This window comes from Nomascus leucogenys, chromosome 8 (assembly GCF_006542625.1).
Source record: "Nomascus leucogenys isolate Asia chromosome 8, Asia_NLE_v1, whole genome shotgun sequence".
Taxonomy (NCBI): domain Eukaryota; kingdom Metazoa; phylum Chordata; class Mammalia; order Primates; family Hylobatidae; genus Nomascus; species Nomascus leucogenys.
In genome coordinates, this window is record NC_044388.1 from 92,349,032 (window position 1) to 92,377,026 (window position 27,995).

Consider the following 27,995-nt stretch of genomic DNA (forward strand, 5'->3'; position numbering starts at 1 on the left):
CCTGCACTACATGGTTTTTATTATTTCTAAACATTGGTCTAGGCCCTATAGACTTTGATTTCTTGATCTAATGCATCACCAATCCTATAAAGCCTTGGGAAAGCCGTATTAGTTTAACATAGGGGACATTTGGTGAGCCCTGCCCAGTAACCTGCATTAGATACTGATGAAAAGGAGAGAGAAGTCAGGCATAGGCACTGTGATTCTGCGAAGCTCATACATGGAGATTCAGATGGACAAACAAACAACAATGCAAGTGTATTACACCAAGGGTATGGACCAAGAGTTATTGGGAGGTCAAGCCATGGAGTAAGAAGAGAACAGACTTTGCGTCAGACGAGCATGAGTTTGACTGCTAAGCCATGGCAGGCTGATCAATGTTTACCCAAACCTCAGAGTCCTTATATCTCAATTGGGGATAAAGATGCTTATTTCACAAGATTATTAGGAAGGTAAAATGAGATAATACACAGATAATACACCCATACTGGGCAGACCATCTTTAAGAGCTGGTGCTGGCCAGGAGCGGTGGCTCATGCCTGTAATCCCAGCACTTTGGGAGGCCAAGGTGGGTGGATCACCTGAGGCCTGGCCAACATGGTAAAAACCCCATCTCTACTAAAAATACAAAAATCAGCTGGGTGTGGTGGCAGGAGCCTGTAATCCCAGCTACTCTGGGGGCGGAGGCAGGAGAATCACTTGAACCTGGTAGGCGGAGGTTGCAATGAGCTGAGATCATGCCATCGTATTCCAGCCCGGGGGACAAGAGGAAGACTTCGTCTCAAAAAAAAAAAAAAAAAAAAAAGCTGGTGCCCTCTCCCACTCTCCCAGGAGAGCACTGAGGAGGGAGAACACCATCTGATAAAAACAGCAAAGCCTGGTTTATGGAGGAGGTTTTATTTCACCTGGGCCATTCTCTGTCGAGGTTCCCTGAGGCCCTTTACAGCTGTAGTCTTATAGGCCGTCTCCCAGCAGGCTTTCCCTCCTGTAGTTCTCAGGACCCTTAAGGATCTTGGGGGTTTATATCAGGAAACCAACTTCTGTCCTTCTTGCACCCTTGCAATTCTTGAGAAATAACCTGGCATTGGAACTGCAAGCCTGAGGTTAAAATGTGGCCTAAGGAGAAATATTGAGAAACACTGCCTGGCTGTGTGTGTGTGTGTCTGTGTGTGTTGCACACTTGTGCATTTATGGGTATTGTTATTGTCAGTATCCATCCCCGCACTCCTCCTCTCCATTCCTTTTCCTATTTTCTTCTATAAGGCTCATTCGCAGGTCCCTTTGGGTGGAAAAAGGAAATTGGAGAGGTTGGGCTAGAGGCTTGATGAGCACTTCCTCCCTCCCATGATTGACAAAAGGGCATGTAAATCTGTAAAATCGAAATTCAATGGAAACCTCATGGCATGTCCCCTGTGTGGGAAAATACCAGAGCCCCCACTCCCCCTCTTCTCCCTCCGTCTCCCTGCCTTTGTGTACATCGTGTGTGGGTGGAAGATAAACTGGATTTAAAAAAACCCTTTGAAAGCAAGACATCGTTAACTCCTCTAATTGAAAGCAGTCTTCTGCAAAGGAGGGGGATTTGGAGGAGGGTGCTGGATGTAGCCGCTGGCAGTGCACTGAGTGGACAAGAGTCCCCGGGCCCTGGAGCCACAGAGTCCTCTGTTTCTGCAGACCTGAAATGCCTAGTCACCACCAGACATCCTGGCCCGTCACAGAGGAGCTTACTGTATATGTTCAAGCCGGTCTCTTCTCCCTCCACCGGGCTATGTTTCTCCATCCATCAAATGTGAGAGTTGGAGTAAGAATTTCTGAGGACCCTCCCAGCTCAGACATCCAGTGATCCCAAAGCTCTGGGCAAAGGATTTCACCAGCTATTTTGCAGCATGCAATTGCAGACACGAAAAGAAAGAGAGAGAGAGAGAGAGAGAGAAAAAAAACGCATTGCTGGAAAGGCTGCAGTAAACTTTTGTGTTACTGTTCTGATTGTCTTTGCCCAAAAAGGTGTTTTGGAAATTAGCCTTCAGCTTCAGAGAAAGGGACCCATAAGTCTCAGAAGTCAACAGGATGTTCACCTGCTGCACAGTGTGGTTTTGTTTGTTTGTTTGTTTCTTTGCTTGTTTTACACTTAATTTTAGAGTCAACATTCTTTTCTGCAGCATTCACCTGAGAAGCTGGAAATCAAAAGCTGGCAGAATGTCAGGACTGAAAAGCCCTTTGGAGATGAATTCATCTTACCCTGTCTTTCCATAAATAGGAAGAGTGAAGGTCAGAAAAAGTGAGCAATTGAGTCAGTTCTAGGAGGCAGGTCCCTTGCCTGGCAATTGCAGGCTCTTTCCACCGTATCACTCCACTCCAGGGCAGACCTGAAAAGGCCTGTTTTGGTCTGTTGAAGCAGCTTCTATTTCAGGACCCCCAGGGAAAGATAACAAGAAGTCCCAAGTCCATCTTCCATGTGGCTGGGATTAAGACCCCGCTAGCACAAATATATCTATTCTCTTGTTTAAAAATCTCATCGCAGCCCTGAGAGACATGTGGGCAGGCTCTCTTGAAGTTAACATCTATGGTTAAGAATGTGGGCTAAACTTGTGCCTGGATTTCGATTTTGGTTCTACCGCTAACTAGTTGTATGACCCTAGGTAAATTACTAGGCCTCAATTTTGTTATCTGTAAAATGCGTATCATTGTAATACCCACCTCACAGAGTCATTGTGAGCACTGCATGATTTAGTACATACGGAGTCCTTAAAACAGTGCCCAGCATAGAATAGGCACCCGATACATGTTGCTGCTGCTGCTACTGCTGCTGTTGTCTGCTGGGCCCCTTTTATTTCCTGTGTGCTGGGAAATCTGCTGGGATTTATTTGAGGATAAATAAAACATGCTTCTCACCTTGGAAATCTTCAGAGTTTAAAGAGATGAGGCTGGACTCTAAACAACTGTAATCTAACTTGACAAGTGCTGTAACTGAGGTATAAATAAGGAACTATACGGACACATAAGAAAGAGCAATTAATTCTGCCTGGGGAGTGAGTAAAGGCTTTCAGAGGAGGGATGATATTTGAGAGTGGCTTTGAAATGCGTGTAGTATTTCACAAAATGGGCAGTGCAGCGGTGGTGGGGGTGGGGGTGGGGGTTCTGGGCTCCAGCATCATGGAGGGGGAGTCCACAACATGTGGGAGAAAGAGTTGTCCAGCATGAAGGAAGCACCACTGTATAGATGCCAGGGAAGGGAGCACAGAGAGCAGTGAAATTGGTGGAAGCTGCTGAAACCAGCTCCTGAAAGCCTTTGTAAGCTGTGTCAAGGGAAGATTCCATCCTGTGGATCATGGGCAGCATGGTGGGTGGATAAGTAGCAGGGTGGTATGGTTAGTTTTTCCCCTTTGGAAAGTTAATTATGGGGAGCAGTTTTATGAATGAATGTGGCAGGACCAGAAGCAAAAAGACTAGTCGTTGGTGCCCTTTCTCCACCAGAGGAAGCAGAGGTTTCAGTTGAGTCCAAGTAGCAATTGTGTTGCTTTGTAATTAAGTACACAGAACATGGAATTCTAGAGATCAGTCAACTCCTAGTTGTGATATACAACTGGATTTAGGATCTTGAAAGGGTTTTTCAAAGCCTCTGAGCCTCATTTTCTCACCAGAGAAAATGCAGTGGCTCTAATCTCCCAGACTATCGGGGTTAAATGATATTGTGACTATGAAACCCTTGGTGGATATCATGACTGTGGGTGTCCTTAAGCTCCTGGGGCCCTTAAAGGTCATTCAGTGCAACCATTCAGTACAACTGCAGAGGGGGAATCGGAGAGTCAGAGAAATGTCCAGTTAATTGCTGACAGAGCTGGAATTAAGCCAGGTCGTCTACTGTCCATGGATGGTATTTGAAGGAAACACAGATTTTCCCTGCAGATAATGGATAGTCTAAGGGATTCTGCTAAAACGAGCGGCCCCTACTCAAGGCCAAGTGGAAAAGAGGCCACTTGCTTTTCAATTCCTCCAGGTGCTAGGATGAGGATAAGAAGCAGTCATCTGCCCAGCTTCCATAAAAGACACAGAGCTGGGTATCTTGGAGAAGAGAATGGCATTGGGCACTAGAATTGATGTCTGTCATTTCTGCCATGATTTCTTGGGGGAAGAGACATAAATGTCACTGGAGATGGTTCTACACAGCAAAAATAGGATCAATAAGGTACAGAACATAAGTGAGAAAAGTGCACTATTTCTGGGAGACAGAAAAGTTTGCTTTTTCATAAACGTGTTGCTCCTTATTGGCTGTATGTTACTGTGCAAGATATCTCCCCTCCCTTGACCACTGTGAAGGGGAATGGTCTCAGCAGATAACCTATTCTAGTCCCATCTAACTTTAAAATAAGAAAGCTTATAGGCATTGCTACTTAGAAGAAACAGTAGGAGAAAACAGATCCAGGAGTCTCTCTCTCTCTGACTGTTGGAGAAGACTGTCCAACGGTACATAGGCTTTCTATAAATGGAAATGAGTTGTATGTCCTTGAAGTAATCAAGAGGCTATGTCATCCCTACTTCAACCTGAGAGGACCTAAGTGAGGGTGCTTGTCAGCCCAACCACATCTGCTCTTTGCCTAGCACTGCTATATCAATTTATTTTTCCCTTCACTTGATTATTTTATGTAAAAAATATTTAATGTATTTATACATTAATAACTATAATTACTTATTGTTGTCCCAGGACAACAAAACTGTGACCTGAAGCCACCCCGGGGACCAACTGTTTTCTTGGAATAAGGGCTGGGGAAGCTGCTTGGAGGGTCCTGCTAGATTGCCCGGGATGGGAAAAGAAGTAAGCAGGTTTTCTGCCAATGTGGACGCCATTAAATCTGTACCAGGGGTTCAAAGAGTCAAATACTTTCAGGCCAGTGGATCAACATTGAATGTCAACATTTTAGTCATTCAAAGTAAGAATTCTTTATTTTTTATTGTGGGAAGAGCACACCGTGAGATCTACCCTCTTAACAAATTTTTAAGTGTATGGTACAGTATCGTTCACTATAGGAACAATGTTTTACCGCAGAGTCCTAGAACTTATTCATCTTGCTTAACTGAAACCTTATGCCTATTGATTAGTCACTGATCACTTTTCCCTTCCGCATCCCCTAGCAACCACCATTCATTTTGTCTTTGGTTCTATTAATTTGATTATTTTAGATACTTCATATTAAGTGAGCTAATGCAGTATTTGTTTTCCATGTCTGGCTTATTTAACTTAGCATAATGTTCTCAAAGTTAATTCCTCTTATTGCAGATTGCAGAATTTCCTTTTTTAAGGTCAAGTAATATTCCATTGTGTGTCTATATCACATATTCTTTATCCATTCTTCTGTTGATGGACATGTAGGTTGTTACCACATCTTGGCTATCATGAATAATACTGCAATAAACATGGGACTGGGCAGGACAGAAAAACAGGTTTCAGCTCCATGGAATCTCTCCTTATCTCCTTTTCCATTTCCCTTGGGAAACCCAAGGCCTAGAGGTTGCTTGTGTTTCTAGAGCACTCTTGATGTGTTCCACAAGACAGGGAGCAATGTGAAAGGAGGGAGCAGGTCTTGTTCACACCAGCATGGCAGAGAGGGGAAAAAGGGTTACTGTGTTACTTCCTGACATCTCTAGGGTTGGAAGGCTGGGAGGAACCTTGGCATCACTGGAAGGATGGAAAACAGTATGGCTCTGCATGGGGTATAAGAAATGTGCAGATTGGGAAGGGGGGAAAGGTTGAGAAAGATTGAGAATGTCACTGGAGCCAGTGCCACTGAAGAAACTGGAGGAGGGGAGATGATGAGCAAAGAAGAGCTTAGGGGTGATGGTAGGGAGAGCTAAAGAGGCCCCTAGAATGTGTGATGTAACTCTCCTGCATGTCCCCTCCCAAAACGTTCAGTAAAGTCAACATTGCTCAGCAATGCTTTATGGAGTTGGATTTATCTTTTTGGAAGGTGAAAAAAAAAAAAACACAGGTGGATGAAAACAGAGCATCCCCATAAAATCAGTCACCTTGGGGATCACACTTGTGTCCTTAGTGACCAACTTTGTGTCATGGGCAAGGCTCTTTTGTTTGCAGTTCTCTGAAGCCTGGCATGCCATATGCCCTCAGTAAATGGCTGCTGAATGAGCAAATTCACTCAATGTCTATGAAAGCAGGAGGCTTTTAAGGGTTTGCCTCTCTCTTCCTCTCCAACTTCCCTCCACTTCCCCAGGAACATAGATGATTTTGCAGATCAACTAGGGCTTTGGACAAAGTTTCAGCTGGATTTGTTCATTCTCCTCTAATCTGCTTTGACTGTCCTTGGTCAGGGTTGCAGCCAACTTGAAACAAACACAAAACAACATAGAAAAACAGAAGAATAAAATAACACCAGTATATTCCTCTAAAACCCTGTCTAGTGCTAATAGAACTGACAAGAAGAAATAGTATTTCAGCAATAAGAGGGCTTTGTTCATGTCAGAGAATCCTGTAGCCGTGAATGCTTCAGATGCAGAGGTAAGACCCCCAATCCAGCCTTCAGAGATGTGCTTCACCAAGCTCTGCTGGGAGACAGGCAGCTAAGAACACAAGGGGAAAGAATTCTGAAATGATACATGTCGAATTGCTGGCCTGGATTTCAAATTCCATAGATAGTTTATGCAAAGTCTTGCGCTGCTATAAAGTGTAACACAATCCACTGGCAGATCTGCCTAAACCCGGTCCCAGTTGTTTTTGAGAAAAATAAATAAACTTAAAAGCGTCTTCCAGCCCATTTAAGTGGCTATGTTCTACCCTTAGCCTCCTCAGTGTGAGGCTTCTAGAGATTTGAATAACTGAAGCCATCACCTAATTCATCAGCAATGGGATAGTTGATTCATGGCATGTTTCTTCTCAAGAAGTTACCAGTGATATTCAGAGAATTAATATTGTGCCCTTAGAACCCATCAATTCCTAGGGCCGGAGTGAGGGGAACTTTGGCAGCTAACACATTTCAATACTTTCTGATGTTTTTAAAGCAATGAAACTCTTTTCTTAAATGAAATATTATAAGGCAGCTTGATATATATAACAGGTGAGTGCAGATGCTCTGTTTGAAATAGTAGAGTGGAAACTAAGCAGATCTTCTCTACATCATGATCCCCTGGCCAACTTCTTCATGGAATCCAAGGAATCCATGGAAGACATGTGAAAACCTGTTGTCTAACCCAACATTCAGATGTGTAAGGTAAACTAAGGGCCAAAAGACAAGACAACTTGTTCACAATTGCACACCACATTTTGGTTATCTGTAGTATCCATATTGTATTTGCAACTTTACTATAAACATGAAATTACTTCAACAAAAAGTTTATTTAAAAATAAAAGTATTAATGCTTGCAACTGCAGATTATAATGCAACCATGTGCTTTGACTAGTGTCTCATTATTATAAAGAGAATTGAGACTTGGCATTTTCCAAGACCTCCTTGAAGCCAGAACCATTGCAAGAAGTAATGGAAAGAGAGACATTTGAATTGGCACAAATTTATAGATGGGATTCCCAGGATGGAATATAGCATAGAATATAGATGGGATTCTCAGCAAGATGGTGCTGGTGCCAAGAGTAAGAAGGATGGGCTGTCATAGAAAATTCAGACCTGGTCCAGTTCATTGGAGCCCACTGTACTGAACACATTGTTACGAAAACTGATGTTGATGGTTTTATATCTATTTTCAATGGCTTTCTAAGCTAACAGTTTGGATTTTTTTTAATTTATAAAATTACATAGAATGATGTAAACCAAAACCACCTATGTATAACAGGTGTATGCACTACATGAAATGGACAGCTATACAAGTTTTTTCATATTTGCTTCATGTCTCTTTCTGTAAGAAAAATAACACACCACAAATAAGATTGAGGTCCCTTTCTTTCCTGACTCCCGGTGTCATTTCCCTTCCTTGATACACAGAGGCAACTACCACCCTGAATTTGATGTATAGTTCTCTACTCTATTTTTAATTCGCATGAATCGCTGGGCAATATATAGTTTAGCTTTGTGTTATTTTTATAAATGACGTCATGATGTACTTATCCATTTGCACCTTGTTTCTTTTTTCCTCTCAATGTTATGTTTTGCGATCTCTCCATGTTGATGTCTATGAGCTTACCATTAGGGCTTCCTTTTTATTTGGCTAGAGACCATACTGAGCCAAGCGTTAAAATATTTTTATATCATCCTTGTATATGAATCCAGTTTATTTCTCTTACTGTTACTTTGCCATAGTAGAATTCTGTCATGTGAATATTTCATATTTTATACATTTCTCCACCAACAGGAGAACATATAGACTATTTCCAATCTTTTCCTACTATGTTTATTGTAGAAATGGATATTCTTAATCCTTGTATATACTTTTCCATTTTACTTTTGTTTTTGCTTGTTTTAGGTGTTTATGTTTGTTTGATCTTGTTGAGGATATATCACTTTTTTTTCAATAGTATATGAGATCCTCAGGGCTCTCCAGGTCAGCTGTACTTTTCGGATGAGTAGAATGCACTGACAAGACATGAAATGACAGGCCCAAATTCACAGGGAAGTTTTGAGAGAGGAGCCACATTAGAGACCAGAGGAGAAGTACCAATTTGGGATGACCTTCTACCAAAGACCTCACCAATTTCAAGGACAGCTCAGCTGTTCCTATCCTCTTTCCCTCATTGCACTGTTTTCTGTTTATATTTATATATGCATTTGTAATTACTTGACTAACATCTGCACACATTGCCTGCTCTAAGCTCCTCAGCATCTGTTTTTTTTATCATTTTGTCCCAGAGTGTTTGACAAGCAATAGTTACTCAATAAATATCATTTGAATGAATGAATGAACCAGTAAATGAAGTGACATTTGAATATGCAAGAAACCCCTAGTTTGACGAATGCTGCTTGTCTAAAAATGTTTCCTGTTTCTTTTAATACTGTTTGGTATTGTCTATCATTGAGAATGAATTTGTGTGTGTGTGTGTAGGGGTGTGTGTGTGTGTGTGTGTGTGTATAAAGTGATGGAACTGATTTTCTTTGTTGATGGAGAAGCAAATACTAATGTTTTCAGTCTTTTCTCTGTTATAATATCACTGGGAGCACAATTTACAGATTTGTTCTAAAATCATCTACTTGACATTCAAGATTCTATGAGATCTAATTGTTCAACCCACCTTTTCTGCCACTGTCCCTCAGCCTCAGTAGTAACAGGCATTTGATCACAACCTAAGCATTCTGGGCGTCTCCTTTCCTCTGAGCCTTGCTTCTGTTCCCTCTGCCTGCAATGCCCTTCCTCTTATCACTGCCCTACTCTGCCAGGCCCAACTCAAACATCAACTCCTCCAGGATTTGTCTCCGTGAGAATATCTCTGTCATCTCTACCATCAAAATATGTTATCTATTATATCCTTAAAAGTGTTGAGGATTACCTCTTCTACATTAGAACGTGAGCTCCTGGACCAGATTCTGGTCTTTTCATCCCTGTTTTTTCCTGTGGTGCCAAGAGCAAAATAGGTGAACAGTAAAGGTTTGTAAAATTGAATTTAGTTGAACTTCTGACACTCTGTAAAACATGATTATTTTTTCTTTATATTTTTCCAGGTGTGTCGAACCAAGGTGATAGATCTCAGTGAAGGCATTTCCCAGCACGCCTGGTACCCTTGCACCATCAGCTACCCGTATTCCCAGCTGGCTCAGACCACTTTTTGGCTCCGGGTAAGCTGAAGCTCTGAGAGGTTTGGAATCTCCAGCAGCGAGCCACAGAAAACACTGACTCCCATGACCCTTTCTGAAGATGGGTTGTCTACCTGCTGAGGGTGTTAATTGTAAGAACAGGGAACAAAACACTTAGCAGTGTGATGCTTCCTGAAATGGAATCCTAATTGCTCATGGAATGCCCCCACTGAGCTCTTGTTTTAGCAAAGAGTTTGGATAGATCTTGTCTGCCTGGAACCTCCTATTCATTGTTCAAGATCTTTTAAAATTATCTTTTCCTCCTTGAACGTTTTACTGATCACCAGAAAAAGAAGTGACCATTATCTCCCTTCTTGTCCTGCATGTTTGGTCGCTTGTTGGATGGCACTTGTCACATGTTATTACAGAGCTGTCTATGGTCTTTCTTTCTGGCTAAGGATTGTGGATATTACTGCATTTTGGCTTGTGTGTCACTACCTACTTTGAATTCCCAAAAATGCAAGGGCCATATCTTATTTAGCTTTCTCTCCTCAAAACCGAGTGCAGAGGTTGACATGGAGAAGTGAAAGATAATAGTATGTACCATTTTTTGTGTGTGTGTGTGGGTTTTAGTGTGGACCGGGACCTTTGCTACACACTTTACTCTCATTATCTTACTAGAACCTCACAACAGTCCTATGATGTACCTGTTGATTTTTTTATTTTTTTTAATCCACCATTTAGAAATAATGGAACTTAGACCCAGAGTGGCCCAGCCATTCACCCAATGTCAAACAGCTAAGTAGGAGCAGAGAAAGATTAAAATTGCATTTCTGATCTCAGAGCCTGTGCTCTTCACTGTTAGGTTTCATTGCCTCCTCCTTCCCATCTTGGACCCCTGATGAGTAGTAGCCCAGTTCTTAAAAAGGAAGTTTCTCCTCAAATGCACCCCAATGTGGCTGCCTCCCCACCACACGACCGAGTGCCCATGTGACCCTCCTATGTCTTCGCAATTTCAGGCGTATTTTTCTCAACCAATGGTTGCCGCAGCTGTCATTGTCCACCTGGTGACGGATGGGACATATTATGGGGACCAAAAGCAGGAGACCATCAGTGTGCAGCTGCTTGATACCAAAGATCAGAGCCACGATCTAGGTAAGCATGCTCTCTTGGGCTTGGCTTGCTTTCAGTACCTGCTTCCACGTCTGCCCCATAACTAGTTGTGAGGATCAGCTTAGAATGAGCTCTTCCTTCCTTTTTCCCCTTTCTTGCTTCTTTTCTATTTGGCATTCTGGTTACCCTCAAATCAAGATGTGGTTATGCATCCAGAGAAATCTAGATCTGGCAGATACAGGGATAAGGAGCCAATGGCCAAGCACTCCCTTCTGCCAGCCACCTTTATTTAACTCAGACATCCCACATTATTCCCCACAGACCCCAAGAAGGAGAGAGACTGAGTAAGAGCCATTTCCCCATTGTACACGTCACCATCTGAGACCCAAAGAGAGGCACTGAGAGACCCCAAGTCACATGGCGGGTCAGGAATTAACTAGTTAGATTTTCAGTGTCATAGCCTATTGCTTTTTACCCTATAACCAGGAGCGTTGATGACCCTCCACCCCAAGTGGGGACCCTCCACCCCAAGTTGATGACCCTCCACCCCAAGTACAACCTCTGGAGAAGTTTCCAATGAGAATAGGAATGGGAATATTGTAGGAGTAGGGAGGCAGTTGAGGAGTCAGGTTCTACCATTGGAGGACTTCCCTGAGTGCAGGGCCAAGGGGGAGGACAAGGGCTGGACTTGCCACTTGTACCACCCCTTTGAATACCCACATGCACCGTGGTCCAGAGGAGAGAGCCTGAATCCAGAGCTGACAGCTGAGGTTTGGATCCTGTCCCCACCACTCACTCACCTTGAGAAGGTGAGCAATCTTCCTGTCCTCACAGCACATCACTTAGAGGCTCACTTGCTTCATATACACAGCAAGGACAATGATATCCACCTTAGAGTCAGAGTGTGCTATTATTTGACACTGTTGTAACCATGCCTAGCACAAGATTGGACCCTAAGAATTCCTGTTGTCGCCAAGAATTTCCTATGACACCTTCACACTTCCAGTCTACCCTGGAGAGCTCTGGGCAGCCTGGATACTCCAAGCGTTTGGAATTCTTGGCCAGTACTGAAGCCTGGATTTCAAAGTTGTGCCCATACCATTCTGCAGAGAACGCCTTTCAAAGACCTGTATGAAGCAAGCAGGCAAGGGGTCATTTCAGGGTCAGATAAAAGCCAAGGGAGCAGGGAAGGTTTTCTTGTTTTGTTTTTATGCTTATTTATTTAGTTCCTTTTAAAGGCAAGGGGAACCTATGAATAAGGAAGAGAAAGAAAACCCCTCTGGACTTAGCAGGATTCCTGGGAAATTTCCCTAAGTGAGAAACAAATATTTTCATAGTTGTCATTGCACAGCCCAGGGCTCTGAGGAGAGGTTTTTTCAGCAGAGTAGGGGAAAGTCTGGTTCCACAGGAGCTCTTTGGATCCTCATACTGATGCCTGTGGCTTTTCTGTTTTTCCCCTCCACCCCCCACCATCACCATCTTCCTCAGTCTACGGCATCCCAGCATTCTCCGAGGCAGCTTCACCTCTGGAACTGAGAAGGGCACCTGCTTCAGTCTTCCACGTGGGAGATTTCTCCTTACATAGCAAGCCTGCCAGGACATGGTTAGGATTATACCACTTTTTGGATGTGAAAGCCGAGTTTTAGGGGCTTTCTGGAGTCCCATTATTAGGAAGGGGCTACACCAGCATTTAAACTCAGGTCCACCCAACACAAAAGCCAGCTTCCATTTTGCCAACTCCATCTTGCCATAGCCTTCCTTTCCTTCTGTCCCTTGTGTATCTTTTCTCCCTGGCCGTCTCCCTTCCTTCTTGGAGAATGGGAACCTGCTGGCTGCATTAAAAAAAAAAAAAAAAAAAAAAAAAACTGAGGACTCTTGAGTGAGGCAAGCTTGAATTCTCCCTAGAGTTTTAGCCATGCCTGGGCTGTGGTCCTCTGGAAAACCACCCCTGCCCACGATTCTAAACCTCTTCTGCAGACTAAACAAGAGGTCCTTCCTTCTCAGGGCTGCTCCCAGGTTCACAGATTACTTATGAGAGTGGGCTTTTTACCCTGGGAAGCGCCTGTTGCTATGAATTATTTCCATCACTTTTCCAACTGACCAGGCAAGCAGCCTGAAACTCAGCAACTCAGACCAACAAGCCCTACAGCAATGTGGGAGGGAGGTGAGGGCCTGGGATGCTTGGCTGAGGGGTGGCCATTTGGGGGAGGGAGAGGGACTTTGGGCAGTAGGTGAAGGGGAAGCTTAGGGGGCAGGGAGGCAGGGGGATTGGAAAGATTTGGAACCAAGAAAAAAAGGCAGACAAAGAAACTTTCAATCAGACTCAAAATCCTCACTGGCCGCCCAATGGTGCTTTTGTGCAGTGACATGAAAGGGTCTGGGGGCTTCGGGAAGGGCCCGTTGGGGAGGGCGTGACTGGCCTTGAGTAATGAGCCTGGCCCCTCGGCCCCTCTGTCTCCCCTGACAGGCCTCCATGTCCTGAGCTGCAGGAACAATCCCCTGATTATCCCTGTGGTCCATGACCTCAGCCAGCCCTTCTACCACAGCCAGGCGGTACGTGTGAGCTTCAGTTCGCCCCTGGTCGCCATCTCGGGGGTGGCCCTCCGCTCCTTCGACAACTTTGACCCTGTCACCCTGAGCAGCTGCCAGAGAGGGGAGACCTACAGCCCTGCCGAGCAGAGGTAAGGGACCCGCGGCAGACTCGCCCTAGGCCACTTGTAGCCGAGTGGAGACAGTGTGATTTTGAAGCTGGGTAGCCATTTGTGTGGATGTAAAAAGTCTGTGCATTTCTCCCTTCTCCATCCATCCTCTGGCCTCTGGCCGGCTCTGCCTTTGGGCTTGAGAGGCCCATGAGTCTCTGAATTCCTGGGGCAATTAAGGGAAACGGTTGTGTGGTGACAAAAGAACCTCCTTCACCTGGCTTGCAGCAGCAGAATTGACAATAGCTTGCAGGGTGACCCTGGAAACATCAGTTTCCTTCTCTGAGTCTCAGTGTCCTCATCTGAACAAAAAGAGGATTAGCTCTCTTTTATCTCTGAAATACTGGAATATTCTGCTTCCCGTGGCACAGGCAGGAGGCATAACCTTCTTAACCAACGGGGATAGAGTGAGACTGGTATTTGCATCATCCTAGTTCACCGTGTGTTTCAGGGATAGGTGAAATCTCTATGCCTTCCACAAGCCTAGCTCCTATGACCTCACAAGTGGTCTAAGAGCCCATCTTTCAACTGCATAACATCACTCCCTCAGTGCTTTTGGGCTGGCATCTGTTAATGCACCTAGTTTGGAGCTACAAGGGAGTGGAGTTTCCTGAAAAGAACGCGATCTTTGGGAATACACTTACTTCGGTTTACACCTCCACATTACCACTTTTGAATGTGTGTTCTTGGGCAAGTCACTTCAGTTTTCTGAGTCATAGTTTTCTATTTTGGAATAAGCAGATGAAATCTACTCCACAGGGTGGTTGTGAGGGTTAAATGTTGCACTATAGATAAAAGTGTTTCCTGCAGACTGTTAGGCATTATGCAAACATAACATATTAAAAAAGAATATTTATAACCATCTTTTGATGATGATGGTGCTGCTTCTCTGCACAGAATTTTGTGTAAAGTTCTTAAAGCTAGAGCTGGAAAAAGCTTCAGAGATTATCTCATGCATCTGACATGTCCAAACTTCTGTGTTACCATGTAGAATCACAGGGCCCAGAAAGGGAAGAACGTGTGCAGAGTTGCACAGCATCTCTCAGATTTGTTTCATGAGGTCCAGAAGAGAAAGTTGTGATTTTTGTAGGCTGCCCAAGAGTGAGGCTCTCTGAAAGTTGATTCAGCCTTGCCCTGTATACCTGGGAGTAAGAAAAAAAAAAAAGAAGAGGGGGACACCAGCCTTTCCCACGCCCCTGTTACCACAGAGGACACAAAAGGTGGCTGCAAAATCCACATTGTTTAGTACCCACTGTCTCTAGCTTCTGTTGTGCAAAGTCTGTCGCAATCTTTCAGAGGCAAGGGCTTCTTAAATATAACTCATTGTCTTATTTCACTCTAAGAGGATGTTTTTATCTCTTGTTCTCCAGACCCTATAAAAATAAGTTAATTCTCAGAGCCTGGGGAAACCATGTCAATGGAAGTCCATTAGACCTTTTCCACAACACTTTCCCATTTTTAACCAGCTTTTCTGACCACCCATAAGTTGACCGAGGCCCAGACTGACTTGTTTGAATTCTCAACGAATGGTGTCTGTGCCCTAAGTAAACAGTAGGAAATATTTAACCACCGAAAAGGATCGATCGATATGTATTTGTTAGTTCTTTGGTTGTAGGAGGAACATTGAATGAGGGCAAAATGCTGCCCTATATCTGACTAATTATGTGACCTTGGATTAGTCATTCCCCTTCTCTGGGCCTCAGTTTCCCCATCTTTAAAATGATGACGGTGGATTGTATGGATTCTCTGAGGTTCTTTCCAGTTCTAAGTCTGTGTTTCCCAACAGCTAGGAAAGATGATAGAGGACAGGAAGGGACAAACATTTGTTGAGCCCCTAATAGATAGGAACATTATCTTATTTTATTATTGCACCTCTCGAATAGATAGAAACAGTATCTTATTTTATTATCGCACCTCTTCTGCGAGGTATGGCTCAGAGAAACAGAGTGAGTGAGTCATGACCGTCCAGGCAGTAAGAGGCAAAATCCTGCTTCCTCTGTCCCTGAAAGCCGTGCTCTGCCTACCACAGCAAGGCACGAGTAGCAGAGAAGAGGACTTTTCACAGCTGGACCCATGTGATCATTTATTCAGAGGAACTCTGAGTAAGGGGATGGAGCTGAAGCTCTGAGGTCTTTGGCTGACTTATTCCTGAGCTTGGATCAGGCTATGACAGGCTGAGTCTTGAGCGCTGAGGCTGCAGGGCAGGAGCACCTCCTCCTGAGTGGCCCAGTGGGGAAAGGACAGCAGCTGTTCATGGGGAGCTAAAGAGGCATTTACCAAAACAAGCAGGACTCTGCAAACATGCAAATGCATTAAAACAAACAAACAAGGGAGAAAAGGAAAGAAAAATAAGCAACAACTGTAAAGAACCATGGGACGTTTTCCTTCATTCTCAAAACACCAAAATCAATAGCATCACTTTTTATAACACAAATTTCAACCGGTTGTAGGAGAAACATCCCACTTTACTCTCAGCCGTTTCCCAGGTAGTGAAAAGTACTGTTTCTCCCCTCCCTTTCTCTCCTCCCTCCCACAACCTTTCCTCTTCTCCCTGCATCTCTCCCTCTCTCTCCTCTCCCTTTTCTTCCACCTCTCCTTCTCCTCTCTCTCTCTCTCCTTCTCTTACCTCCTTTCTCCTCCTCATTTTCTGTCTCTCCTCCTGAGAGCAGTGTGATGACTACTGTGCTGCCTTGGGAAGAGTCCTATAGCAAAACCACTTTTGGGCAACGTGTTCTACTCTAGCTTCAGGGGTCTCCAGTCTCTTTGCAGTACTTGGTATAAATTCAGAGACCCAAGAAAACAGGATCAGGTTTCAAAAGAGAAGTCCAGTTGTGCAATTCTAGCCAAATCTCAGCCCCACACCAAGTTGTGGAAAGGAGAAAAGGTGGGGAGGGGAGGATAGTGGTGGGGCGTGGGGTGGTTAATAGGCTTCTTTAATGAGAAAAATTTCAGTGGTGATATTGAGGCTCCAGTATCTGTCACACACACACACATGCACATACATCATGTTCATCCACCTTGTGGTTCTTAACAGAAATTGAACAATTTATTATAAAATTGAATGGACCATGTATTTAGAAAAGTAACTTTCTTCTCTCCTCCCTCCATTTATTCTTCTTCTTTCCTTTCATGCTTCCTTTCTTCCTCTCACCTCTTTTTCACATTCTCTTTCTTCCTTTATCTCAAACTGTTCCCCATTTCTACAAGCTGGTCCATTCAGAGAGAGGCAGTTCTGATTGAGAGCTAAATTTTAGAAGGCCAACTTTGGGGGGCAACAAGTTCTTCACATGGCTAGATTAACTCTTTCAGCCAGGGAAAACTTAAACTGTTGTTTGTTGGTTGGGGGTGGGTGTGCCCAAAGACTGAGCCAAGTATTTCTAGAGTCTGTGCCCTGATGAGATCCCATGTGTGGAATATCCCATTAGGTAATGATACAGGGATTCATAGGTAGGATTTGGAACACAGAATGAAGCTGCTCTTGGCCAGAGACCACAGATTGCTCAGATCGCTGCCATAACCTCATTCAACTTCCCCAACCCGCAAAGGAATTAGTGCCTCTCAGAACATTGATTGGGAATCACTCGTCTGGGGAATATAACTACAAATGGAACTACTGTGCCTAAGCATGTGTGTGTCTTTGACTATGCCAAATACTGCCTGACTCTTCTCCAAAATATTGTCCAATTCACAGCCCCATCAGTGATCTACCAGAGTTCCAGTTGCTCCATATCCTGGGCAATGCTTGAGATTACCAAAGACTACTTTTTCCTATTTTTCTCATTTCAAAGGGCTCTGAAATTATAGACCTCTGTTGTTTTGTTCTCATAAAATCATGAAGCCTGAAAGTGGGGAAGGCTCTCAAAGATTTCCTGGTTCTGTGCCCTCATTTGAAGATGGGAAATCTAAGGTCTAAGCAAGAGAAGTGACTCACCTAAAATCACCTAACAAGTTGTGGGCAAAACCAGCACTGGAATCTAGTTCTCAGGAATCCAGTTATCTTTCCTCTCCATCAGAGGTTTCAAGGCTGGTGTCCCATAGACCATATTAGTCCATTAAACAATCTCTCTTTGGCCTTTATTAGTTATCTTCTTTAATTAGTTGCCAACATTTAAGTATCAGGAGAGTTCATATGAAAAAACAGAATTCTTCTTGGAACTCTTTAAAGAAATGAGAAGCTTTGAAAACATCAGGCCCTCCATCCCACTAGGCAACCTTGGACTAGAGCAAAGCGCTCTGCTCTTTGGCCAGGCGCATACGCTCTCCTCGGCACACCCCACTCAGCTCGCTTGAACCCTGCAGGCTACTGAGCTTGCATCAACTAATCTTCAAAACTTGCCTCCATACCACACCACAATACTGGCTCCTAGAAATCCAGGGTAAAGAACATTTTAGGATCATTCCCCCAGTTGCCTCATTTCTGGGTAGAAAAATGAGTTTCTAGTATAGTAGCTCTTTCACTGTTTCACTTCCCAAGTGAACTTGCAGAATTGATGCCAAGAACAGTTTTCCCTCCATTTTCTAGTGTGGAGCACTTGTCTTTTCTGTTGTCCCCATCTGAGCAACCCAGAATGATTTATAAACAGCCTTTCTGTTATTATCTCTGCTTCCCTGTGGCATAATTGCAGCTAAGTGGCAGGGCACAGCAGTTACACTGTGAGTCAAGGAACAGAACCAGGAGAGGAACCCTTGTCAGCCCTTTAACTTCTGGCTTTATCAGGGTTCCCGCACTCTCCAGCTATCCTCTGTTATGCGTGACTGGAGTCCATTCTTATTGACAATGGAGACAGCAGTGGGGGGATTAGCTATTGGATCAGATAAGGTTTTACCTCTATATGGAACTTGAGTCCAAGGGTAAATATATTAAACATATAGATAAGAAGAAAAGAAAAAAGTTATTTAAGTATGTGATTAGCTCTGCACTCCAGGGACCTCCACTTTTGCCCAGATGTGAGAATTTGATCTATAGAATTACCTGCATCCTTTCCCGCTAATCCATCCAATCAGCCACATTTCTCTCTTCAGAGAAGTGTCTTCATTTTTTCCTTCTTTTGTTATTTTTATTGACGGCCCATCACGATTATTAAATCCTTCCCTCTTTTTTTGAATGAAGTAGCAGAGCCTTTTCTTTATTTTGTTCTCCTTCTTTTGTTTTTTTGTTTTTGTGTTTCAGAAATGACAGGGCTGTATCACAGAGTTATTTGAGAGGGTCAGTTAGGGTAATGTTTATCATTTTTGGACAGTGTGTTCACACAACCTTGTCCAACCAACAGGATAGCAAAGAAAAAAGAGCAGGGACTTAGGGGACAGACTGGCAGATCTCTATTGGAATTCTGTCCAAGCTGAGTGCCCTTGGGCAAGCAATTTAAAACTCTTAGTCCTAGTTTCCTGTTCTTGAAAATGGGAATAATATCACTACCTCAAGGAGTTGCTGTGTGGAATGCAAATAAGGTGATGTAGGTGAAACAGAGTGGCCAATGCCTGACACATATTACCTCCCTTATCCCTTTTCTTCCTGTTTTCAAGCCTGCAGGCCAGGTGCAGACAGATGTGCTGAAAAAGCAGGATGCCTCAATCCCTGAAGTGTATTCCGGAAGGCAGTAGTCCTAAGAAATGTCCCATGAAAAAAAAATGTTATCAGAGTTTAAAAAATAATGTGTACCTTAGCCCCTTCTGGAAATTTTCAATGGGCTATCCAAATTATTGAGAAGTCTTGCAACTAAGAAAACTAACTGGTTTCATTAACTCAATGCCAGCCCTACTGATCTGACCATGAAATCTTTTGGTCAGGTGATTCATGGGACCAAGGACTATTTTTTCTTTTGTAGCAAAAAGAGACAGAGTAGAGAGACTCATCTTCTCAAGGAGCTTCATAGTTCCAAAAGCATCTCTCTCTCTCTCGCTCTCTATTTTTAAATTTTTTTTTAAATTTTTATTTATTTATTTATTTATTTATTTATTTATTTATTTATTTTGATACACAGTCTCACTCTGTTTCCCAGGCTGGAGTACAGTGGTGTAATCTTGTCTCACTGCAACCTCTGCCCTCCAGGTACTAGTGATTCTTGTGCCTCAGCCTCCCAAGTAGCTGGGATTATAAGTGTGCACCACCACTGCCAACTAATTTTTTTATTTTTACTAGAGACAGGGATTCACCATGGTGGCCAGGCTGGTCTTGAGCTCCTGACCTCAAGTGATCCATCTGCCTCAGCTCCCAAAGTGCTGAGATTACAGGTGTGAGCCACCACACCCGACCTCAAAGCATTTCTCATACATTGGCCTTACTAGTCTACAAACACACCAAGCTCCATGCTGTGCTGGAAATTTGTACCTGCTCTTCCCTCTGCCTGGTTCTGCCTCTGCCCCAAACCTGTGTATGGCTTATCCCTTCATTTTATCCATGTAGTAGTTCAGATGTCCCTTCCTCATGGATCCTTCTATACAAAGTGACTTGCCCCTCTCCACCAATTGTCACTCTCTATAATTTCACCTTGGTTTAACGCCCTAACTGCATGCATCATTATCTGAAATGATCTCGTTTATTACTTTTCTTTGGCACACACCCTCCCTCCTGAAATACACAAGATCTTGTTTATCCCCTCTGTCCACTATATTCCCAATGTATAGAACAATGTCTTGTGCTCAGTAAAGCCCCCAGTGAAGGTCTGTTGAGTAGATGAATCAGTGGATGATGTTTCACCCTGTTGACAATCCTAAGAAATAAATTATTTTGTTACTTCCACTTTACAGATAAGGAAACTGAGCTTCAGGATGTTATATAAACTTCCAAAGTCAAACAATTGATAAATGGCAGAGCGGGGGCTGGAGCCCAGATTTCCCTGATTGGTAAACCTTGTGCTCCTTCTACCCCAGAAAATGAAGCACTTCAGATTTTCATTTTCCTGTGAAGAAGAACTTAATGTTCACAAAATAATTGGGGAAGGCACTGTTTATACTTTAATGGCTCTGCAACTTAAAGAAGAAAATCATCTTTCCCTCTAGGTCTTCATAAGAGCCCAGGTACCTTCTGGGAGTGCAGAGTAAGAATGCCCAAACTGTTAGGCACAGGTCAGAAGAACAGCTTGGGAGCTAGCAGCTTACAGAGTAAATATATTTAAATTGGAACCATGTGGTTCCTTCCCCTGGTGCTTACACAATGTGAACAGATGCATTGTTTGGTGTCAAAGCCCTTGTGTTGACTCCACAGTTACAGTCTCTTTGAGGTCTCCACATGGTACAATGCCGAGGCTGTCAGGAGTAAGAAAAAGGGCAGAAAATTGGAGTTGTCTCAACAAGTGTTCCTTAATGCCAGTTGCCCTGCATTTCAGAAGGAGAGTATTGGAGAACTGCAAAGCTCCCATCAGTGAGGGTCTGAGACCTAAATTAAATGCTTGTCCTTTCTAGGTCTTTAAAAAAGTAAATTGGTTTGTGATACGCTTTGGAAGCTTTTAGCTCCCCCTGCCTCCAGACTTTATTTCTCTCTATACTTTTGAACAGAGGGTAGAGAATAGGAATAGGTCCCAGTAAAACCCTCAGTTGGGTATCGTGAAACTGAGAGAAAACAAAAAACATAAAAACAACGACAAAAAAATGTGCAAAACTTTTCTGACACTGGTTTGGCCAAAATGTCTCCCTGTCTCCTAGATAAAAACGGGAACATAAAAGCCTTGAGGTTCTGGGTGTAAATCTACCCATCGGTGCATATGATAGGCCAGGTGTTGGGGGTAGACACAGTCAGAGAGGCAAAAGTCAGAGAAAACTGCCCCCTAGAAGCTTTTAGTGTTGGCAGAATCAACCTCTTTAAAGTGTTTAAGAGCTATTGCAAGGCACCATCACCATTGGTTTCCTGCCATTTAGGAAACATCTGCAAGGAATTTTTATTGGCACTGCAAAGTACACCAAGATGAAATAGGCATTTTCTCTGCCCTCACGGATGTTCTAGTCCAGAAACATGGGACGAGGTTAACAACAAGGCCTTTGGAGTCACTCCTCTGGATGTGCACTTAAACAAGTAACTTAATCTTGCCAGTCCCCAATTTATCCAACTGTAAAATGAGTAACACTTAGCTGACAGGGTTGTTGTAAGGATGGAGTGAGCTCATGTATATAAGCAATCAGCAAATAGTAACTAATGTTATTGAGTGCTTGCCTAACTATAATACAAGGGGAATGATCATCCAAGAATGAGGATTTCATGCTGTTTCTGTTTGCATCCTTAAAGATTAGCCTGCAATCTGGTATGTTCCACCGGCACCGAGGAACTGAGTTTTCAATACATCAAACATGAGGCAACAGCATTAGAGAAAGAAGGGTAGAATACCCATGAGGGTGCTTGCCAAGGGACACAAGAGAAAGCTTCCTATAGAAATTTGCATGATGCTTAGACCTAAAGAACGGGTGGAATTCAGACTGGCAGAAAGGTAGAATTAAGAGTTGCAGCAAGATGCAAGGCATAGTCTCTGTACGACTCCACTAATGATGTGTAAGTTACCTTACAGTTTGTAAAAGACTTCTACCTCCATCACCTCAGTTGAGTCTCATGGCTATATGAGGTTGACCAAATCTGAGAGTATACTGAAGCTCAGAGATGTGATGTACCTTGCCAACTAGGTAATAGAGCATAGGTGTATTTATAACATCAGCTACCACTTATTTTTATTAATTAATTAATTTATTTATCTAGAGATGGAGTTTCACTCTCTCTGCCCAGGCTGGAGTGCAATGGCGCAATCTCAGCTCACTGCAACCTCCACCTCCCAGGTTCAAGCTATTTTCCTGCCTCAACCTCCCGAATAGCTGGGACTACAGGCGCCTACCACCATGCCCAGCTAATTTTTTGTATTTTCTTTTTTAGCAGAGATGGGGTTTTACCATGTTGGTCAGCCTGGTCTCAAACTCCTGACCTCGTGATCCTCCCATCTCAGCCTCCCAAAGTGCTGGGATTACAGGCATGAGCCACCGCGCCCGGCCCAGCTACCATTTACTGAGTGCTTAGTATATGCCAGGAGTTCTGCTATGCGTTTTTTAATAAACTGATTTAATTCTCAAAATGATCCTTGTAAGTGGGTACTCATAAAATACAAAAAGGCTTTTACTCAACCTGGTGCCTGGTAGAAAAATGCAATAAATATTCACTGTAATCATGATGATCCCCTTCTCACAAATGGAAAAACTGAGACTATTCAAGGTTTAAATCTTGATAACATACAAAGCTTTCAAGTGGCAAGATTTGAACTCTGGTTTGTCTGTTGCATAACTTGTGCTCTTAATGAGAAACTTTAATTGCTGCCTCTAGAGTCATCTTCACCCTAGCCAGCACCCCTTTCTGTCCTCAGCCTCAAGCCCCCTGAAATCTTGGAGAAAAAGGCTCTTAGCCTTTATCTTCCAACTGAGCATAGCTGTCCTGTGAGGAGACTCCTTCTTCCCCTCTTCTTTCTTTCCTCCATAGCTGCGTGCACTTCGCATGTGAGAACACTGACTGCCCAGAGCTGGCTGTGAAGAATGCTTCTCTCAATTGCTCCAGCAGCGACCGCTACCACGGCGCCCAGTGTACTGTGAGCTGCCAGACAGGCTACGTGCTCCAGATACGGCGGGATGATGAGCTGATCAAGAGCCAGGTATGTGCAGGTGCTGAGCTCAGAGCCTCTCTGCAGCCCATGGAAGGCTTACTGGGTGTTGACCATGTTCTCTGCTAAATACCCAGGTGTTCAATAAATATTTATTGATTAAATGAATGCATGAATGAATCAATTAACCAAGCAAGCAGTCTAGAATCTCTAAGAAAAAGGGTTCCTGTGCAGAGTAGTGTTCCACACAATACTTACCAATGTTTTTGTATAGGTTGCAAATCTCCAAGACTATGGGGCTGAGTATTTTGGAATGAATATCTTACAGTCAGAACATAATTGAATGGGCTGCTTTAGGACGAGGTGAGCCCTCTGTCAATGAGATGCTCATTCATTCACTAATTCATTGCAAAGCATCTGTTCACTGGAAATTGGATGCTATAGTAAGTGCTAAAGAAAAAGAAACCATTAAGACAAATCGAGTCCTTCCTCTGAAGGAGCTTAGTGCCTAGTGGTGGAGGAAGAGTCAGACAACTCATTAATGATGACCCCACTGTGTGATAAATGCTGTTAAGGGAAGTGTAGGGTGTTGTGGAGGCACAGGGAGATTCAAGGAAGGTGCCTTGGAAAAAGTGACATGGAAACACGTAACTAGACAGATCAGCAAAGGGGTGTGTGTTGGGGAGAAGGAAGAAATATATGCAGTAGGCACAGGCATGGGTAGTATGTGGAAGCACATTGATGAGAAAAAAAAAATGCCACAGATTTTTTTGTTTGTTTGTTTTCTTTTTCTGTACTCACCCAAGCAATGAGGCTGGAAGGGTCAGCTGAATCCACTGGTGCAGGGCCTGTCGGTTTAGTCAAGAAGTGTGGGGTTGATCTTTAGGACAACAGGGAGCTGTTGCAGGAAATGACATGGTCAGATCCTGATTGACAAAGTCTCTTCTAGATACTCCATGTGGGTGTAGCTTGGAGTCCAGCAGTAAGACTGGTAGCAGGGAGACCCCCTCCCTCAGACAGTCATCAAAGGAGTCATAGAAGATAGGACGTGTCCTGTGTGAGATTAGTGGTAGTGAATGATTTGGAGTGATGCGACAGAATGTTGCTTCAGCAAGATGGTGCTGTAATGTCCCAGGTGGGGCTTGGGGGAGTAGGACAGGTTGTCCTGGGATTTGAGGATTTCTGTCACTAAATGCAGCATTTTCCAGGGCTGGCCAGTGGACTTTGCCTTCAAACTGCAAGCACACAGGGCACATTCCTTATTGCTGGGAATGCCTATTTGTACAGAACTTCTGGACTTGCTCTTCTTAGACACTTACTTCCGTGTGTCAGACTTGGCAGGCCTGAACTCCTGTAGAAACAATTAGACTGTTTTGGCAGTGAGGGACCTCGCTGAAGCACACATCCCTTTGATGTGTGCTTAAGAGGGAAAATGTCCTTTGCTTTTAAAATCCCAGATCAACATTTGGCATTTCCAGTCCCTAGGATTTAGCGGCTTCCTCCTTGAATGAAAGCCACCAGGCTGCAATGATTGTCCATCCTTTGACTCTGTAGCATGGTCTTGCCCTCCACCCAGCTCCATCATCTTGTAGTTTGGTTCAAATCTCCATTTACTCTTTCATTTATCCTAGGCTTTTTTTGTCTTTGTACCTTTCTCTCTTGACTATTGAGCCGCCAAATCTCAGAGTAGGGAGTGGATCTTTGAGCAATTCGTGAGTTCAGTCCATCCATTTTGCCAAAGGGAGAACTCAAATAAGGAAAGGGACTTGCCTGTGGTCTCATAACATGGAGGAAAAACATGCAAGTCTCCTATAGCCATGGATAGTGCCTACTGTGTGCCAAGCACTACAACAGGTTCCTAGTAACTCCTCTAGAGCTAATAAAAGACACACAAATCAACACTTGATGTCCTACCATTGAACTGTATTTCACAGTCTGTTTTGTGAAAGAAGTCGTCATGCCCTGTGAGGTCTCAAAACCTCAAGATGCTCAACAATAAAATGGAAATCGTGATCTGGGAGACACTATAGACAGCAGTTAAGAGCATAGCCTTTGGACTCAAGTCCGACTTATCCTTTTTCCAGCTGGTTAACTTAAGGCTGATCATGTAATGTCTCTGAGTCTCGGTCTCTGTGTCTTTGAGATCTGAAATATCTAATTCATGCAGTTATTGGGATCATTAAAAGTGAGCTAACGTTAAACACTAAGCATTGGTCTCATAGTGCCTGGGCGAGACTCTGAGCCGTCACCTTGGGAAGAAGGGTATTTCTCCACATCTAGAGCTCAGTCTGCCACTCCTTACTATGCACGCCTCTGCCTTTCAGACGGGACCCAGCGTCACAGTGACCTGTACAGAGGGCAAGTGGAATAAGCAGGTGGCCTGTGAGCCAGTGGACTGCAGCATCCCAGACCACCATCAAGTCTACGCCGCCTCCTTCTCCTGCCCTGAGGGCACCACCTTTGGCAGTCAATGTTCCTTCCAGTGCCGTCACCCTGCACAATTGAAAGGTATTAAGAACGCCTTCCCCAGCTCAGCCTTCCTTTATCTATGGGAAACCTAGAAGCTGCGTCCAGGCCCTCTTTCTGGCTCTCAAACACTAAGGGTGGGATGGGTTTTATCTATGCTCCTGACTTCTTCCTACCAATTGTATTTATGTAAACTGCCCTGCTGTGCAGATAAGAAAGAAAAAAGAGTGTATGGATTTATGACAGTGACCAAGACCTTGGAAATCTTGCAAAAAAGAAAAGAGAGGATAAAAGTGAAGGAGGGAGGGAAGAAGGAAGAGAGAAAAAGAAAAAAGAGTTACATTTAGGACTGATGAAACTAATTCACTCTGTATGATTAGGGCCAGTAAGCCTTATGAGGTAAGCGTTACTATTATTCCCATTTCACAGATGAGGAAACCAAGCCTCAGAGGGTTTAAAGAACTTGCCCAAGGCTGCACCATCAGTGGTGGGGACCATATTGAAACCCAGGTCTGTCATTCTCCAGTGCTGGCTGCCACTCATTAAGAGGGGCCAGCTGGGCAGAGAAGAACAGATATGGACAGGAAGCATCTGGCATCCTCCTGAGCTAGGCACCAGGGCTATTGAGGGGAATAAGAGAAGAGGTCAAATTTTAGAAAAAAGTGAGTAGCTGGCCTGGGTGTCCTAGAATGCTGGAACTAGATGTGGAATGTGTTAATAACTCCAGACTAGGAAATCACACTTCTCTCAATCAGAGGCTTTTGGGAAAGGGAGGTGTATAAATTAGCATTGATTATTACAGCCCTCATTGTGGCTAATAATAATACTTAATCAAAATGATGCAGATCCTTCCACTGCCAACTGTTGTTGGGGAAGTGTGAGCTGGCTGGGGAGACAAGGCCTTAGGAGGACCATCCTTTTGACAGTTGGTGATCCTGACTTTGCTTTTCCTTTGACCATACAGGGAAATATCTCTCTATTTCCATATTGATCAACTAGGACCAATTGCCACTTCATGCAACTTGGTTGTCAGCGTCATCTAGTGTTCAGAGTCCTGTGCTAAGGCTTCTGCTTGGATCTACTGGCAGCAAGGACTGGGCAAAGGTCCTGCTGCCTTTCTCTTGAACTTGATATTGCCACCTAATTTGCCCTCCCACCCTCATCTCAAGCCAGGGGGTAAAGAGGTGATCAATTTCAACTTTCCTTCTTTTACTTGCTTCCCTTTCCTCCTTTCTACCTTTTGTTTTTCCTTTGATCATAACATAGTTTAAGCAAAAAGAACAATAGTTTTTTTTAAAAAAAAAAACTTTTATTTTAAGTTCAGGAGTACATGTGCAGGTTTGTTATATAGGTAAATTTGTGTCATGGAGGTTCATTGTACAGATTATTTTATCACCCAGGTATGAAGCCTGCCTTAATACCCTTTAGCCATTTTTCCTGATCTCGTACCTCCTCCCACCCTCTTCCCTGTGATAGGCCCCAGTGTTGGTTGTTCTCCTGTATGTGTCCATGTGTTCTCATTATTTAGCTCTCACTTATAAGTGAGAAGATACGGTATTTGTTTTTTTGTTCCTGCATTAGTTTGCTAAGGATGATGGCCTCTAGCTCCATCCATGTTCCTGCAAAGGATATGATCTCATTCTTTTTTATGGCCACATAGTATTTCATGGTGTATATGTACCACATTTCCTTTATTCAGTCTATCATTGATAGGCATTTAGGTTGATTCCATGTCTTTGCTATTGTAAATAGTAAAAGCACTAATTTTAAACAGTCAATAAATAATAATGATAATAATGACCAGCTTGAAATCCTTTCTGCCCTCAGTTTTTGCCCCACCTGGCCCTCTCCTCTATTTGTACCTCTTGTCCTTCTTAATCTGTCTTCTTCCTCCGTAACTTCTGTTAAAGTCTACCCCTTACCAAGTCTACCCCACTGCTCCTTGCAATCCCCCCATACCAGCCCTCGGCTAATGCAGCCAGTTGATTGAGTGATTGTCCTTATTCCAGTCCAGCTAGTGCATTTTTGTTTCCTCAAAACAATATAGTGGCCAATATTCTTTCACATTCTAACATGCTAGAGATGGACAAGAACTCAGAGACAACTTTGGTTTAGGGACAAAGAAGTTAGGTGATTTGTTCAAGGTCACGGGTAAATTCATACTTTATGCATTCAACAAATGGATACCGAGGACCTACTATGTGCACAGCAGTAGGCTAGGCTCTGGGAGTAAAGAATATACAAGATACAGCCCTTGCCTTAGGATCTAGATAGTGCCAACACCATGAGGCAAGTGCTTAGAATACCAGATTGAAGGTCTGGTATTTCTCTCCTTGAGTTCTGTTCTATGTTAATTTTAATCTTTATGGCACTCCCAAAGAGACTTGATCTCCTGGGTAATCTTTTAAATGAAGTAATAAAAATAAGTACCTCTCCTTTGACACTGCTACAAGTTGACAATTATTTTAATGCTC

At 43.5% G+C, this 27,995-nt stretch overlaps 1 protein-coding gene across 1 annotated transcript in view; it reads left to right on the plus strand.

Annotated features, from left to right (window-relative positions):
• PAPPA (pappalysin 1) overlaps positions 1 to 27,995 on the plus strand; it is a 247,286-nt gene that overhangs the window by 167,534 nt on the left and 51,757 nt on the right. Inside the window, exons 11-15 of the mRNA XM_003264052.4 lie at positions 9,609 to 9,722; positions 10,700 to 10,835; positions 13,261 to 13,474; positions 22,938 to 23,106; positions 25,380 to 25,563. Coding sequence (XP_003264100.2) covers positions 9,609 to 9,722; positions 10,700 to 10,835; positions 13,261 to 13,474; positions 22,938 to 23,106; positions 25,380 to 25,563 — 817 coding nt within the window. The remainder of the gene's footprint in view (positions 1 to 9,608; positions 9,723 to 10,699; positions 10,836 to 13,260; positions 13,475 to 22,937; positions 23,107 to 25,379; positions 25,564 to 27,995) is intronic.